The sequence below is a fragment of the Eriocheir sinensis genome, chromosome 63, assembly GCF_024679095.1.
Source record: "Eriocheir sinensis breed Jianghai 21 chromosome 63, ASM2467909v1, whole genome shotgun sequence".
Classification (NCBI taxonomy): Eukaryota; Metazoa; Arthropoda; class Malacostraca; order Decapoda; family Varunidae; genus Eriocheir; species Eriocheir sinensis.
In genome coordinates, this window is record NC_066571.1 from 8,138,655 (window position 1) to 8,157,092 (window position 18,438).

General features: G+C 33.9%; 1 protein-coding gene across 2 annotated transcripts in view; it reads right to left on the bottom strand.

The window, feature by feature from the left end:
* Nucleotides 1-18,438, bottom strand: part of LOC126986957 (inactive tyrosine-protein kinase 7-like) — a 146,849-nt gene that overhangs the window by 4,886 nt on the left and 123,525 nt on the right. The window contains exons 12-17 of one of the 2 annotated variants that reach the window (XM_050843519.1): nt 7,142-7,289; nt 6,146-6,293; nt 5,753-5,880; nt 3,849-3,992; nt 787-1,185; nt 322-428 (exon numbers count right to left, since the gene is read on the bottom strand). In XM_050843519.1, coding sequence (XP_050699476.1) covers nt 322-428; nt 787-1,185; nt 3,849-3,992; nt 5,753-5,880; nt 6,146-6,293; nt 7,142-7,289 — 1,074 coding nt within the window. The remainder of the gene's footprint in view (nt 1-321; nt 429-786; nt 1,186-3,848; nt 3,993-5,752; nt 5,881-6,145; nt 6,294-7,141; nt 7,290-18,438) is intronic. The other variant, XM_050843520.1, reaches the window with a different exon arrangement.

Below are 18,438 nucleotides of genomic sequence, written 5' to 3' on the forward strand. Positions count from 1 at the left end.
GAGAGGAAAAAGGTGTAAGAAAGGGGAAAATTTGTGGGGAGGAGATAATGGTGATAGGAAAAGGGAGAAAGGTGTTGGGAAAAGGTGTGGGGAGAAAAATGTACGGGGGAAGGGAGAAACGTGGGGAGGGAAAGGTAAAACGAAGTGTGGGAGGGGAGGGGAGTGGGGAGGAAAGGTGAGTGGTGTGGGGAGAAGAGTGCGTGGAAGGGAAAGGGAGCTATGGAAGGGGAACAGGAAATGTGTCATGTGTGTGTGTGTGTGTGTGTGTGTGTGTGTGTGTGTGTGTGTGTGTGTGTGTGTGTTCGCCCCTCACACACTCACCTTCACCATCACGAGGCTGTCAGGGTCGGGCGGCGCCTCCTCCCCCGGGGTCTCCTCCGTGGGGTTCCTCAGGCGCGCCAGCTGCACCTCGCCGAACTCCCCGTGACCTTGGGAGTGCAGGGGCCTCGCGTCAGTACAGAACACAACAACACAGAACACGTAGAACACACAGACCGCTCACGCTTTCCACACTCTCGTCAACACAAACAACACACGCGTTTAACACAAGCCACCACACTCGTAAAATTCATCGCATGTGTTGAAGTCACGGAAAGGTATACAGGTCATGGCAGGTGTAAGAGTTGTCACATGTAATCTAGTCAAGGTAGGCTTAAGTCATTATAAGTGCACATCATCACAGGTATATCATCTATCACAGGTGTACAAGTCAGACAAGACAGGTATACATCAGGGTAGATTATCACGGGTGTACAGTGTGAGGGGGGTGGGGGTGGGATAACCTACCTAGCGTGAGGAGGACCTGCAGGTTCTCCCGCTGGATCGTCTGTTTGTCCTGGCCGGGAGCGTGGGCGGGCGTGGGGGCGTCCGGCCGCACGTAGAAGTGGTCGCTGAGGGCGGAGGGCAGCACGCTCTGGGGCGACGGGGAGGAGTTTGGCTGCAGCGGCGAGGAGTGGCGCGTGGAGGCCGAGGAGCCGCCCAGGGTCTTGGTGGAGGCTTGGGAGAGGCCCAGGTGGGTGGAGGTGGCCAGCGTGTGCGTGGACACCTGCGACAGCTGCACGTGGCACGGGGGGTCGATCCTCCCCACCCTGGGCGCGGCCTGGCCCCCCGTGGCCCCCCCTGGAGGAGCAGCGTACATCAGCCTCTCCTCTTCCTCGGGCCGCTGGGCTGCCTCGCTAACACCACCTCCAGGACCAACGACGGCGTGTTAGTGTGTGTGTTAGTGTGTGTGTGTGTGTGTGTGTGTGTGTAATTCACATATGTGTAACTTCCTGGACAGAGCTACAGACTCTTGTTTCCAGAGTCTGAAGGCCTTGGATCGTCACCCTCAAGTTATCCGCATTTTGATTGTGTGAAACGGCCCACACACTATCAAATATGTTTGTCAAACTTAATGTTTCGTCATACAATTTGAGTGTGTGGGCAAGTTTGAAATCCAGTCATACAGTGTGTGGCTGTATATATTGCAGGTACAGGCCCCCGGGACGGTAGGCGACACAGGGACGGGCGGGGACACGGGCACAAATCTCAGGAGATAGCTCATTTGTTTTCACTCCGGCCGGGAATCGAGCCCGTTATCTTTCAGTTGTGAGCTGACCATACTAACCACTGTGTGTGTGTGTGTGTGTGTGTGTGTGTGTGTGTGTGTGTGTGTGTGTGTGTGTGTGTGTGTGTGTGTGTGTGTGTGTGTGTGTGTGTGTGGTGTACTTTAACTGTTAACAGAAACTAACGACGCACACCGAAACAAAAACTACCACAAAAAAAACTACACAATAACAACAACCTTAACGACAATAACAGCCGCAGCAGCAAGAAAAGTAACAACAAATACTAAGAACAGTAATATCCGCAGCACTACATACGGAGGAAACAACAGCAGCAACAGCAACAATAACAACAACTGCAAAGCCACTACAACCTACTGCAATAAAATAAACAGCAACAACAAGCAAACTGACCCCACCCACCACCACCACCACCACAACCACCACCACCATCACCACCACCACCACCATAACCAACCCTTCCTCACACCCACCACCACCACCTCCCTCTCCCTCACCCTGACACCACTCTCTCTAACACCTCCATTATTTAGTCTGACCCTTGACCTTTCACCTGACCTCCCGCCGTCCACTATCTGACCTGGCGAACACCTTCCCTCACACACCCCGAGCGAGGCAGCCCCAGCGGCCCATCCATACCGGTGTGCAACCAATTAGTAGCAACACAGGTACGCACAATGATACAAAGAAAAGGTAATTGAGCTTTGAAATGAGGGAGAATCTGCCGAGCATAAATACAGGAGGTAAATTATTAACTGCATATAAAAGAGGAAATATAGCTTTTTAGAATGAATGAACCAGTCTGGCGGGATACAGAAAGCAAATTAGTGAGCACAGAAGAGACAAATGAGCTTTTAAATGAAACAGTCTGCCGGAAGAGGATTAGAATGCAAATTAATAACTACATATAAAAGAAGTAATAGTTTTTTTTTCAACTAATGTATCAGTCTAGCGGGAAATAGAAATGAAACAATCAGACGAGCAGAGTACTCAAGGAAGTTAAGGTATTTTTTAATTAAAGAATCTGTTGAAACGAATGTAGAGGGAGAATTGTTTAGCTCACATAAATAAATAACAGAACTTATAAATAAAAAAAAACAATATGGAAAGTTAATTACTATATAACAGAAATAACACAACTTATAAATAAAAAAAATAAAAAAACAGAATATGGAAAGTTAATTAATGTTTATATATTAATGAAATAAAATAAATTATAACGTTTGGGAGAGGAATAGGTTCTGCAGAGGAATGATACATGATGATGATGATGATGATGATAACAATAATAACGATGATGATAGCTGTTAAATGAAAAAAATGAGACGATATAAGATAAATAATCAAGTACACATAAATGAGGCAAAGTTGTTTTTGTGAAGGAAATAATCTGTTGAAAAGAATACAGGAAGCAAAGTTTTCAGCATACATGTTACGAAATAATGAAAATGTAAAGTTAATAACATAGTGAATAGCTACTACTACTACTACTACTACTACTACTACTGCTGCTACACGAACATAACACTAAGCACCTACCACACACACACACACACACACACACACACACACACGTTCAGACAGCCATGCCATCGAGCAATTAATTAAACTGAGCAGCACACACTCGCACGGCTGAACAGTAAATACTCTCCAAAGCAATCCGGGGAGCACAAATATTAGCTAAACAACACTATGAAACAAAAGAGCAACGAGCATCGAAGAAAAGTAAACAAACAGGGGTAGCCTTTCAATATCTGCTTCTCTGCCTCCCTTCCCCTTTTCTCCCGCTCCCCTCGCCCCCTTCAAGTACTCAACCCTCTTCTCCTTCCTTACTCTTCTTCCTTATCTTCCTATTATTCCACTTCACATTCACAAACGTTCTCTCCTTCCTTCTCCACTTCCCGATTACCAGTATGCTCCAGTTTCCTTCCTTTCCTCCCTCCCCTGTATAGCTTTTGTATCTCCCTGCCTACCCCCTATACACTCTCTCCCTGTTTTCCACTTCCTGCTTACTCCCTTCCAACTTCCTTTCCAGCTCTTCCATTCCACTGCCTACCTTCTGCCCATCCCTGCACCCTCCTCCCCACTCTCTTAAAACACCATTTCCAGCTTCAGTTCCCCCTAAACCCACTAAATACCCATCCCAGGTGTCCCATTCCCTTACGTATACCCTTTGCCCGCCCCTGTATCCCCCCTTCCCCACTTAAATACACTTTCCACCTCTTCCATCCCTTGCCAAGCTTCTTCCTCTTCCTCCCTTTCTCCCAATCCCTTCGTTCTCACCTCTCGCGTGCTGTGGCGAGGGCTGTTTGAGTCTGTGGCGTCTCTGTCGGCAGTAGATCAGCATGGCCCCCACCAGCGCTATGTAGGCAGCCGCGCCGCCCACCGCCACGCCCACCGTCCGCCCCAGCAGCTGTGCGCTATCGCCTGCAGGAGGGAAAAACGAGCGAGGGTTGCAGGCGCGAAGGTGAACGAGGGAAAGAAATGTATGATGGAGGAGGAGAAGAAGGAGGGAGAGAGGAGAGAATGGGAGGGGAGGGAAAGGAAGGGGAGGGGAGGGGAGTGGCGAGGCGAGGAAAGGAAAGGAGAAGAAAGATGAAGAATATGAAAACGAAGAAAGGAAGGAAAAAGATGAAAAACAAAAAAGAAAACAATGAAAAGGAATACAAAGAAGAAAAGAAGGAATGAAGATAAAGAAGAAAATGAAGAAAAAAGCAAACAAGAAAAGGAAAAACCTTCAACCACCACTACTACTACTACTACTACTACTACTACTACTACTACTACTAATAATAATAATAATAATAATAATAATAACAATGAAAATAACAATAATAATAATAATTCAACGAGGCAGTAAATATTTCCATCTTCAGTCTCTCTCTCTCTCTCTCTCTCTCTCTCTCTCTCTCTCTCTCTCTCTCTCTCTCTCTCTCTCTCTCTCTCTCTCTCTCTCTCTCTCTCTCTCTCTCTCTCCCCCCCCCCCAAACGTCTTCCCACTTTATCTCTCTCCACATTCCGCCTCGGGAGATGCAGACGCGGATATTTATTTACCTCATTCGTTTACGGACTAACTCGATGGTATGAGGAGAAAAATGTTATGAATAGCTGCTCTCTCTCTCTCTCTCTCTCTCTCTCTCTCTCTCTCTCTCTCTCTCTCTCTCTCTCTCTCTCTCTCTCTCTCTCTCTCTCTCTCTCTCTCTCTCTCTCTCTCTCTCTCTCTCTCTCTCTCTCTCTCTCTCTCTCTCTCTCTCAGTTCGATGGAGTATGCCATGAATTTTTATTAAGCATTCGTTTTTCTACTCAGTTTCTCTCTCTCTCTCTCTCTCTCTCTCTCTCTCTCTCTCTCTCTCTCTCTCTCTCTCTCTCTCTCTCTCTCTCTCTCTCTCTCTCTCTCTCTCTCTCTCTCTCTCTCTCCTTCCCTTCCCTAATTCTTCCCCTCCGCTTCCTCCTATTCCACGCCCGTCTGACTCCATATGTTCTCCTTCTTCTCATCTTCTCCGCTCTCTTAACCAGCTCCCTTTCCTTCCTTCCTTCCTTCCTTCCTTTGTCTCTTTTTCCATTCTTCGTAAATTCTTCTTTCACTCCTGTAATCCCATGCTTTATTTTGTCTAGTATTTTTTTCTTCCTTTTTATTATTATTTATATTCTTTCAGTCCCTTCAGTCCTCCCTTCTTTCTATTTTCTTCTTCTTTGGTCTGATTTTTCTTCCTTCCTTCCTTCCTTCTGTGATCTTAAACCTCCCTCCTTCCTTCCTTCCTTCTTTCTCTGATCTCAAGCATCCTTTCTTTCTTCCTTCCTTCTTTCTCTGATCTCAAAACTCCTTCCTTTCTTCCTTTCTTCCTTCCTCTCCTTTATCTTCCTTCTGTTCCTTCTCCTACCTTTATCTTCCTTCTGTTCATTCTCTCAGCCTCCCTTCTGTTTAGGCTCTTTACCTTCCCTTGTCTTCCTTTTGTCCACTCGTTTACCTTCCCTTGTCTTCCTTCTGTTCCTTATCTTACCTTTCCTTGCCTTCCTTCCGTTCCTTCTACCTTTCTTTGTCTTCCTTCTATTAACTCTTTCACCTTTCCTTGGTTTTCTCTTTTGCTTGCTTTCTAACCGACCTGTCTCCCTCCGCCTCTACACATGTGCCAACCATACTCACACACCTGCCTACCATACCCACACACCTTTCACCTGGCACTCACCTGTCACGGTCACGGTTATCTCAGCGCGCGCCAGGCCCACCATGTTGCCCGCCGTGCACCCGTACACACCACCGTCCTCCCACCGCACCTCAGACACCTGCAGCGTGCCATTGCCGTGCACCTCAACCCTGCAACGGAGACACAGACACGCCTATATTACAAAGACAGATACAGAAAGATAGATAGAAAGACAGACAGATACATAAAAAGTCAGGTAGAGAGGCAGACACAGGTTGGTTGGAAGGTTAGTTGCAATGGTTGGTGGGGAAAGATGACTGTTTGATATAAAACCAGAAATGGAAAGGAAACACTGAGATAGACACACATAAACAAGCTCAGCTACATAGGACAGGGAGGAAGGGCGTGAGATCACCTGCATAACCTGTGGCTCACCTGTCCGGGTCGAAGGCGTTGGTGGTGTGGTTGTAGTCCCAGTGGATGGAGGGGTGCGGGCTACCCCTCGCGAAGCACTCCAGCAGCAGCGTGTCGCCCCGGTCCACCAAGACAGGGCCCTGCGTCACCCACTCCAGCACGGGGCTCTCTGCATCACACACAGAGAAAGAGAGAAAGATAAATAGGCATACAGATGGATTTTTTAACAGCAGAGGAAACAGCTAAAAGGGAAATCAAAATACAGCAGAGAAAACATCTAAAAGGAAAATCAAATACAGCAGAGGAAACAGCTACAAGGAAAATCAAAATACAGCAGGGGAAACAGCTAAAACGGAAATCAAAATACAGCAGAGAAAACAACTAAAAGGAAAATCAAATACAGCAGAGGAAACAGACAAAAGGAAATTCAAAATAAACAAACAAAGACCACTAATCACTGCTCCTATAATAAAGAACAGAATAGTGGGCAGGAGAGAGGTCAATTTAGGATGGCAGAGAGGTCAGTTTGCATGGATAAAGATAGATTGATAGATAGATATAGACAGATTGAAAGACACATGCACTCACACACACAAGGGCTGGTTGGTTAGTTAAAAAAAATGGTGCTGAAAGTTTAAATCTACACTTATGTTCTGTTTAAACTACTCCCATTTTTTATATATCCCGAACCCCATTTTTCACTTCTTCGTTACTCCTCTGCCTTTAAATCACTTCCCAATTCCCTTCTTCTTTTATCTTATCCTTCTACTTCTCCTCCTCGTCCTCCTCCTCCTCCTCCTCGTTGTCCTTCTATATGTCTCCTTCTCCTGTTCCTTCTCTATCTTCTCTCCTCCTGATCTTTCTCCTACATCTCCTCCTCCTCCTCCTCCTCCTCCTCGTTCTTCTTCTATATGTCTTCCTTCTCCTGTTCCTTTTTCTATCTTTTCTCCTCCTGCTCTTTCTCCTACATCTCCTCCTCCTCCTCCTCCTCCTCCTTCTCCTCCTCCTGCCACTCACCAATGACGGAGAGAGTGATGGTCACGTTGATGGCGCCCTGCGTGGAGGCGGCGACACACATGTACCGCCCAGCGTCCTCCAGCTCGGCGCCCACCACCTCCAGACGCCCCTCCACGCTGGCCATGTGCTCCGGTAGCCCCACCAGCGCCTGCAACACACCGGCAACACATCACCACCACCCTTAACCCAACACAGTGTCACGATAAGTCCCCCAACCAAACTAAACTACATAATGATCAGGTTTTGGCTTTGGTATCTGAGTATCATGTATCATTATCATTATTATTAGTATCATCAGTAATTTTTTTTTTTATATTGTAGTCGGGATAATGCATAAGGGTTTTCGTTTGTTGACGATGAATGCAGCGAAAGAAGTGCTTTTCTTATTCCAATTTACAACTAAGTAATCTATTCTTCGTTCCTTATATTTTCTAGTCATTTCTTTTTATTAACATCTATGCTCGTCTTTTTGGTGTTTTTCTTATTGCATTCTATAACTAACTAATCTATTCTTCATTCCTCATATTTTCCAGGTATTTCTTTTTATTAACTTGTATGCTTGTCTTTTTTGTGCTTTTCTTATTCCAATCTATAACTAACTAATCTATTCTGCGCTCCATATTTTTCTATTTACTTCTTTTCATTAACTTCTATGCTTGTCTTTTTGGTGCTGTTCTTATTCCAATTTATAACTAACTAATCTATTTTTCTTTCCATATATTTTTTAGTTATTTCTTTTCATTAACTTGTATGCTTGTCTTTTTGGTACATTTCTTGTTCCAATCTATAACTAAATAATCTATCCTTTGTTCTTTTTATTTGCTAGTTATTTCTTTTATTAACTTGTATGCTCATCTTTTTGGTGCTTTTCTTATTCCAATTTATAACTAACTAATCTATTCTTCTTTCCATATTTTTCTATTTATTTCTTTTCATTAACTTCTATGCTCGTCTTTTCAGTACTTTCCTTATTCCAATCTATAACTAACTAATTTATCCTTCGTTCCTTTTATTTTCTAGTGATTTTTTTTATTAACTTGTATGCCCGTCTTTTTTGTGCTATTCTTATTCCAATCTTTAACTAACTAATCTATTCTTCGCTTTTTTATTTTCGAGGTATTTCTTTTATTAACTTCTATGCCTGTCTTTTTTAGTGTTTCTGTTATTCCAATCTATAACTAACTAATCTATTTTTCTTTCCTTATATTTTTCTAGTTATTTCTTATTATTAACTTCTACGCTCGTCTTTTTGGTGCTTCTCTTATTCCAATCTATAACTAACTAATCTATTCTTTCCTTATTTTTCAAGATATTTCTTCTTATTAATTCGTATGCTCGTCTCTTGGGTACTTTTCTTATTCCAATCAATAACTAACTAATTTATTCTTTCGTTATATTTTCTAGTTATTTCTTTTCATTGACCTCTATGCTCGTCTTTTTGGGTTCTTTTCTTACTCCAATTTATAACTAACTAATCTATTTCTCGTTCCTTATATTTTCTATGTATTTCTTTTAATTAACTTCTATGCTTGTCTTTTTGGTGCTGTTCTTATTCCAATTTATAACTAACTTATCAATTCTTCTTTCCATATATTTCTATTTACTTCTTTTCATTAACTTCTATGCTCGTCTTTTTAGTACTTTTCTTATTCCAATTTATAACTAACTAATCTATTTTTCTTTCCTTATATTTTCTAGTTATTTCTTTTAATGAACTTCTATGCTCGTCTTTTTGGTTCTTTTCTAATTCCAATCTATAACTAACTAATCTATTCCTCGTCCACATTTTTCTTCTTATTTCTTTTTATTAACTTCTATGCTTGTCTTTTTGGTACTTTTCTTATTCCAATTTATAACTAACTAATATATATTGCGTTCCTTATTTTTCTTCTTATTTCTATTTATTTATTTCTATGCCTGTCTTTTTTAGTGTTTTTCTTATTCCAATTTATATCTAACTAATCTATTCCTCGTTCTTTATTTTCTAGTTATTTCTTTTCATTAACTTCTATGCCTGTCTTTTTGGTACTTTTTTATTCCAATTTATAACTAACTAATCTATTTTTCTTTGTCTATATTTTCTAGTTATTTCTTTTCATTAACTTCTATGCTTGTCTTTTTTAGTGCTTTTCTTATTTCAATTTATGAATAACTAATCTATTCTTCGTTCCATATTTTCGAGGTATTTATTTTATTAACTTCTATGCCAGTCTTTTTTAGTGCTTTTCTTATTCCAATTTATAACTAACTTATCTATTCTTCTTTCCTTATTTTTCTAGTTATTTCTTTCATAAACTTCTATGCTCGTCTTTTTTGGTACTTTTCTTACTACAATCTATAACTAACTAATCTATTTTTCTCTCCTCATATTTTTCTTGTTATTTCTTTTTATTAACTTCTATGCCTGTCTTTTTTGTGCTTGTCTTATTCCAATCTATAACTAACTAATCTATTCTTTCCTTATTTTTCCAGATATTTCTTTTTATTAATTCGTATGCTCGTCTTTTGGGTACTTTTCTTATTCCAATCAATAACTAACTAATCTATTATTTCTTATATTTTCTAATTATTTCTTTTCATTAACTTTTATGATCGTCTTTTTGTGTTCTTTTCTTATTCCATTTATAACTAATCTGTTCCTTGTTCCTTATATTTTCTAGCTATTTCTTTTTATTAACTTGTATTGCTTGTCTTTTTTGGTGCTTTTCTTATTCCAATTTATAACTAACTTATCTATTCTTCTTTCCTTATTTTTCTAGTTATTTGTTTTTATTAAATTCTATGCTCGTCTTTTTTGGTACATTTCTTACTCCAATCTATAACTAACAAATCTATTTTTCTATCCCTATATTTTTCTTGTTATTTCTTTTTATTAACTTCTATGCTTGTCTTTTTGGTGCTTCTCTTATTCCAATCATTAACTAACTAATCTATTCTTTCCTTATTTTTCCAGATATTTCTTTTTATTAATTCGTATGCTCGTCTTTTGGGTACTTTTCTTATTCCAATCAATAACTAACTAATCTATTATTTCTTATATTTTCTAATTATTTCTTTTCATTAACTTTTATGCTCGTCTTTTTGTGTTCTTTTCTTATTCCAATTTATAACTAATCTATTCCTTGTTCCTTATATTTTCAAGCTATTTCTTTTTATTAACTTGTATGCTTGTCTTTTTTGGTGCTTTTCTTATTCCAATTTATAACTAACTTATCAATTCTTCTTTCCATATTTTTCTATTTACTTCTTTTCATTAACTTCTGTACTCGTTTTTTAGTATTTTCCTTATTCCAATCCATAACTAACCAATCTATTCTTCGTTCCTTATTGTTCTAGTTATTTTATTTATTAACCTCTATGCTCGTCTTTTTGGTTCTTTTCTTATTCAAAATTATAACAAACTAATCTATTTTTCTTTCCTTATTTTTCCAGGTATTTCTTTTTATTAACTTGTATGCTTGTCTTTTTTGGTGCTTTTCTTATTCCAATTTATAACTAACTAATCTATTCTTCTTTCCATATTTTTCTATTTAATTCTTTTCATTAACTTCTATGCTCGTCTTTTTGTTAGTTTTCTTTATTCCAGTCTATAACTAACTAATCTATTCTTCGTTCCTTATTTTTCTAGTTATTTCTTTTATTAACCTCTGTGCTCGTCTTTTTAGTGCTTTTCTTATTCCAGTCAATAACTAACTAATCTATTCTTTCCTTATTTTTTCTAGTTATTTCTTTTCATTAACTTTTATGCTCGTCTCCTTGGGTTCTTTTCTTATCTCAATTTATAACTAATTAATCTATTCCTCTTTCCTTATATTTTCTAGCTATTTATTTTTATTAACTTGTATGCTTGTCTTTTTTGGTGCTTTTCTTATTCCAATTTATAACTAAGTAATCTATTCTTTTTGTCATACTTTTCTATATACTTCTTTTCATTAACTTCTATGCTCGTCTTTTTAGTATCTTCCTTATTCCAATCTATAACTAAGTAATCTATCCTTCGTTCATTTTATTTTCTTGTTATTTATTTTATTAACTAGTATGCTCGTCTTTTTGGTGATTATCTTATTGCAATCTATAACTAACTAATCTATTCTTCGTTCTTTATATTTTTTAGTTATTTCTATTCATTAACCTATGCTTGTCTTTTTGGTTCTTTTCTTATTCCAATCTATAACTAACTAATCTATTCTTTTCTTATTTTTCCAGGTATTTCTTTTCATTTACTTCTATGCTCGTCTTTTTGGTACTTTTCTCATTTCAATCTATTACTAACTAATCTATTATTTTTTCCTTATATTTTTCTAGTTATTTCTTTTTGTTAACTTCTATACTTGTCTTTTTGGTGCTTTTCTTATTCCAATCTATAACTAACTAATCTATTCTTCGTTCCTTATTTTTCTAGTTATTTCTTTTTATTAACTTCTATCCTCGTCTTTTTGGTGCTGTTCTTATTCCAATCTATAACTAACTAATTTATTCTTTCCTTATTTTTCGAGGTATTTCTTTTCATTAACCTCTATGCTTGTCTTTTTGGTACTTTTGTTATTCCAATCTATAACTAAGTAATCTATTCTACGTTCCTTATATTTTCTAGTCATTTCTTTTTATTAATTTGTATGCTTGTCTTTTTGGTGCTTTTCTTATTCCAATCTATAACTAACTAATCTATTTTTCTTTCCTTATATTTTCTAGTTATTTCTTTTCATTAACTTGTATGCTTGTCTATTTTGGTGCTTTTTCTTATTCCAATCTATAAATAACTAATCTATTATTTCCTTATTTTTCCAGATATTTCTCCTTATTAATTCGTATGCTCGTCTTTTGGGTACTTTTGTTATTTCAATCTATAACTAACTAATCTATTCTTTCCTTATATTTTCTAGTTATTTCTATTCATTAACTTCTATGCTCGTTTTTTTTGGGTACTCTTCTTATTCCAATTTATAACTAACTGATCTATTCTTCGTTCCTTATATTTTCTAGCTATTTCTTTTTATTAACTTGAATGCTTGTCATTTTTGGTGTTTTTCTTATTCCAATCTATAACTAACTAATCTATTTTTCTTTCCTTATATATTCTAGTTATTTCTTTTCATTAACTTCTATGCCTGTCTTTTTGGTACTTTTCTTATTCCAATCTATAACTAATAAATCTATTCTTCGTTCCTTATTTTTCTAGTTATTTCTTTTATTAACCTCTGTGCTCGTTTTCTTAGAGCTTTTCTTATTCCAATTTATAACTAAACAATCTTTATTCGTTCCTTATATTTTCTAGTTATTTCTTTCATTAACTTTTATGCCTGTCTTTTTCAGTGCTTTTCTTATTCCAGTCTATAACTAACTAATCTATTTTTCTTTCCTTATATTTTCTAGTTATTTCTTTTTATTAACCTGTATGCTTGTCCTTTTGGTGCTTTTCGTATTCCAATTTATAACTAACTAATCTATTCTTTCCTTGTTTTTCCAGTTATTTCTTTTTATGAACCTGTAATCTATTCTTCGTTTTTATATTTTCCATGTATTTCTTTTTATTAAATCGTATGCTCGTCTTTTGGGTACTTTTTTATTCCAATCAATAACTAACTAATTTATTTTTCTTTCCTTATATTTTTTTAATTATTTCTTTCATTAACTTCTATGCTCAACTGTTTTGGCTCTTTTCTTATACCAATTTATAACTAACTAATCTATTCTTCGTTCCTTATTTTCGAAGTGTTTCTTTTATTAACTTCTATGCTTGTTTTCTATAGTGCTTTTCTTATTCCAATTGATAACTAACTGATCTGTTTTTCTTTCCTTATATTTTTCTAGTTATTTCTTTTAATTAACTTCTATGCTCGTCTTTTAGGCACTTTTCTTATTCCAATTTATAACTAACTAATCTATTCTTTCCTTATTTTTCTAGTTATTTCTTTTCATTAACTTCTATGCTCGTCTTTTTGGGTTCTTTTCTTATTCCAATTTATAACTAACTAATCTATTCCTCGTTCCTTATATTTTCTAGCTATATCTCTTTATTAACTTGTATGCTTGTCTTATTTTGTGCTTTTTTGATTCCAATTCATAACTAACTAATCTATTCTTCTTTCCACATTTTTCTATTTACTTCTTTTCATTAACTTCTATGCTCGTTTTTTTAGTACATTCCTTATTCCAATCTATAACTAACTAATCTATCCTTCGTTCCATATATTTTCCAGGTATTTCTTTTTATTAACTTGTATGCTGTCTTTTTTGTGCTTTTCTTATTCCAATCTATAACTAACCAATTTGTTCTGCGTTCCTTATTTTACTTCTTATTTCTTTTCATTAACTTCTAAGTCTGTCTTTTTGGTGCTGTTCTTATTCCAATCTATAACTAACTAATCTATTTTTCGTTCCTTATTTTTCTAGTTATTTCTTTTCATTAACTTGTGTACTCGTCTTTTTGGTACTTTTCTTATTCCAATTTATAACTAACTAATCTATCCTTTCCTTATTTTTCCAGGTATTTCTTTTTATTAACTTGTATGCTTGTCTTTTTTGGTTCTTTTCTTAATGCAATTTATATTTAACTAATCTATTCTTTCCTTATTTTTCTATTGACTTCTTTTTATAACCTGTATGCTTGTCTTTTAGTGTTTTCCTTATTCCAATTTATAAGTAACTAATCTATTCTTCGTCCCTTATTTTTCTAGCTATTTATTTTTATTAACTTCTATCCTGTCTTTCTTGGTACTTTTCTTATTCCCATTTATAAATAACTAATCTATTCTTTGTTCCTTATATTTTCTAGTTATTTCTTTTATTAACTTGTATGATCGTCTTTTTGGTGCCTTTCTTATTCCAATCTATAACTAACTAATCTATCCTTCGTTCCTTTTATTTTCTAGTTATTTCTTTTATTAGCTTGTATGATCGTCTTTTTGGTGATTTTCTTATTCCAATCTATAACTAACTAATCTATTTTTTGCTCCTTATTTTTTCTATTTACTTCTTTTTATTATCTTGTATGCTTGTCTTTTTTGGTTCTTTTTTTATTCCAATATATAACTAACTATTCTATTCTTTCCTTATTTTTCTATATATTTCTTTTATTAACCTCTGTGCTTGTCTTTTTTGGTTCATTTCTTATTCAAATTTTTAAATAACTACACTATTCTTCGTTCCTTGTTTTTCTTCTTATTTCTTTTCATTAACTAATAAGAACTAGCTACAAAATATAAGGAACAAGGAATAGATTAGTTATAAATTGGAATAAGAAAAGAACACAAAAAGACGAGCATAGAAGTTAATAAAAAGAAATAACTAGAAAAATATAAGGAAAGAAAAATAGATTAGTTAGTTATAGATTGGAATAAGAAAAGTACCAAAAAAGACGAGCATAGAGGTTAATAAAAAGAAATAACTAGAAAAATAAGGAAAGAAGAATAGATTAGTTGAGAATAAGAAAACTAAAAAGACAGGCATAAAGTTAATAAAATACCTCGAAAAGGAACGAAGAATAGATTAGTTATATAAACTGAAATGAAAGCACTAAAAGACAAGCAACAAGTTAATGAAAAGAAATAACTAGAAAAATAAGGAACGAAGGATACATTAGTTAGTTATAGATTGGAATAAGAAAAGAACCAAAAAAAGACAAGCATAGAAGTTAATAAAAAGAAATAACTAGAAAATAAAGAAAGAAAAATAAATTAGTTAGTAATAAATTGGAATAAGAAAAGTACCAAAAAAGACAGGCATAGAAGTTAATGAAAATAAATAACTAGAAAATAAAGAACGAGGAATAGATTAGTTAGTTATATATTGGAAAAAAAAACAGCACCAAAAGACAAGCATAGAAGTTAATAAAAATAAATAGCTAGAAAAATATAAGGAAAGAGAAATAGATTAGTTAGTTAGAGATTCGAATATAAAAAGTACCAAAAAAGACAAGCATAGAAGTTAATAAAAAGAAATAACTAGAAAAATATAAGAAAAGAAAAATAGATTAGTTACTTATAGATTGGAATAAGAAAAGTACCAAAAAAGACGAGCATTGAAGTTAATAAAAAGAAATACCTGGAAATATATTTGGTGCTTTTCTTATTCCAATTTATAACAAACTAAACTATTCTTTCCTTATTTTTCCAGGTATTTCTTTTTATTATTTCTGTGCTCGTCTTTTGGTGCTTTTCTTATTCCAATTTATAACTAACTCATCTATTCTTCCCTTATTTTTCCAGGTATTTCTTTTCATTAACTTCTATTCCTGTCTTTTTGGTACTTTTCTTATTCCAATTTAAAACTAAGTAATCTATTCTTCGTTCCTTATATTTTCTAGTCATTTCTTTTTATTAACTTGTATGCCTATCTTTTTTAGTGCTTTTCTTATTCCAATCTATAACTAACTAATCTATTCAGCGTTCCTTATTTTTCTAGTTTTTTTTTATTAACTTCTATGCTTGTTTTTTTTGGTGCTTTTCTTATTCCAATTCATAAGTAACAAATCTATTTTTCTTTCCATATTTTTCTATTTACTTCTTTTTATTAACTTCTATGCTTGTCTTTTTTGGTGCTTTTCTTATTCCAATTTATAACTAACTAATCTATTTTTCTTTCCATATTTTTCTATTTACTTCTTTTTATGAACTTCTATGCTGGTATTTTTGGTATTTTTCTTTATTCCAATCTATAACTAACTAATCTATTCTTCGTTCCTTATTTTTCTAGGTATTTCTTTTCATTAACTTGTATGCCTCTCTTTTTTGGTGCTTTTCTTATTCCATTTATAAGTAACTAATCCATTCGCCTTTCCATATTTTTCTATTTACTTCTTTTCATTAACTCCTATGCTAGTTTTTTTTAATTATTTTCTTTAGTCCAATCTATAACTATCTAATCTATTCTTCGTTCCATATTTTTATAGTTATTTCTTTTATTAACCTCTGTGCTCGTCTTTGTAGTGCTTTTCTTATTCCAATCTATAACTAACTAATCTATTCTTCGTTCCTTATTTTTCTAGTTATTTCTTTTCATTAACTTATATGCTCGTCTTTTTGGGGCTTTTCTTATTCCAGTCTATAACTAACTAATCAATTCTTTCCTTATTTTTCGAGGTATTTCTTTTCATTAACCTCTATGCTTGTCTTTTTGGTGCTTTTCTTATTCCAATCTATAACTAACTAATCTATTTTTCTTTCCTTATATTTTCTAGTTATTTCTTTTCATTAACTTGTATGCTTGTCTATTTTGGTGCTTTCTCCTTATTAATTCAATGCTCGTTTTTTTAGAACTTTCCTTATTCCAATCTATAACTAACTAATCTATTCTTCGTTCCTTATGTTTCTAATTATTTTTTTATTAACTTCTATGCTCGTTTTTTTGGTGCTTTTCTTATTCCAATTTATAACTAACTGATCTATTCTTCGTTCCTTATATTTTCTAGCTATTTCTTTTTATTAACTTGAATGCTTGTCATTTTTGGTGTTTTTCTTATTCCAATCTATAATTAACTAATCTATTTTTCTTTCCTTATATATTCTAGTTATTTCTTTTCATTAACTTCTATGCCTGTCTTTTTGGTACTTTTCTTATTCCAATCTATAACTAACTAATCAATTTTTCTTTCCTTATATTTTCTAGTTATTTCTTTTCATTAATTTGTATGCTTGTCTTTTTTGGTTCTTTTATTATTCCAATCTATAACTAACTAATCTATTTTTCTTTCCTTATATTTTCTAATTATTTCTTTTCATTAACTTCTATGCTTGTCTTTTTTGTTTCTTTTCTTATTCCAATCTATAACTAACTAATCTATCCTTCGTTCCTTATTTTTCTAGCTATTTCTTTTCATTAACTTGTATGTTTGTCTTTTTTAATGCTTTTCTTATTCCAATTTCTAAGTAACTAATCTATTCTTCGTTCCTTATTTTCGAGATATTTCTTTTATTAACTTCTATGCTTGTCTTTTTTTTGGTGCTTTTCTTTTTCCAGTCTATAACTAACTAATCTATTTCTCTTTCCTTATATTTTTCTAGTTATTTATTTTTATTAACTTCTATGCTTGTCTTTTTGGTGCTGTTTTTATTCCAGTCTATAACTAACTAATCTATTTTTCTTTCCTTATATTTTCTAGTTATTTCTTTTCATTAACTTGTATGCTTGTCTTTTTTGGTTCTTTTCTTATTGCAATTTATAACTAACTAATCTATTCTTTCCTTATTTTTCTATTGACTTCTTTTTATAACCTGTATGCTTGTCTTTTAGTGTTTTCCTTATTCCAATTTATAAGTAACTAATCTATTCTTCGTCCCTTATTTTTCTAGCTATTTATTTTTATTAACTTCTATCCTGTCTTTCTTGGTACTTTTCTTATTCCAATTTATAAATAACTAATCTATTCTTTGTTCCTTATATTTTCTAGTTATTTCTTTTATTAACTTGTATGATCGTCTTTTTTGGTGCCTTTCTTATTCCAATCTATAACTAACTAATCTATCCTTCGTTCCTTTTATTTTCTAGTTATTTCTTTTATTAGCTTGTATGATCGTCTTTTTGGTGATTTTCTTATTCCGATCTATAACTAACTAATCTATTTTTTGCTCCTTATTTTTTCTATTTACTTCTTTTTATTATCTTGTATGCTTGTCTTTTTTGGTTCTTTTTTTATTCCAATATATAACTAACTATTCTATTCTTTCCTTACTTTTCTATATATTTCTTTTATTAACCTCTGTGCTCGTCTTATTTGGTTCTTTTCTTATTCAAATTTATAAATAACTACACTATTCTTCGTTCCTTGTTTTTCTTCTTATTTCTTTTCATTAACTAATAAGAACGAGCTACAAAATATAAGGAACAAGGAATAGATTATAAATAAAAAATTGAAATAAACAAAAAGACAACAAGATTAATAAAAGAAAAAACTAGAAAAATATAAATGAAGAAAAAAATAATTGGTTATAAATTGGAATAGAAAAAATAAAAAAAAAGACAACATAGAAAAATTAAAAAAGAAAATAAAGTTGAAAATAGAAGAAGAATTGATTGAATTTAAATTAAAACAAAAAAAAAGTGCCAAAGAAGAAAAATAAGTGCAAATATATTTGGTGCTTTTCTTATTCCAATTTATAACTAACTAAACTATTCTTTCCTTATTTTTCCAGGTATTTCTTTTTATTATTTCTGTGCTCGTCTTTTTGGTGCTTTTCTTATTCCAATTTATAACTAACTCATCTATTCTTCCCTTATTTTTCCAGGTATTTCTTTTCATTAACTTCTATTCCTGTCTTTTTGGTACTTTTCTTATTCCAATTTATAACTAAGTAATCTAT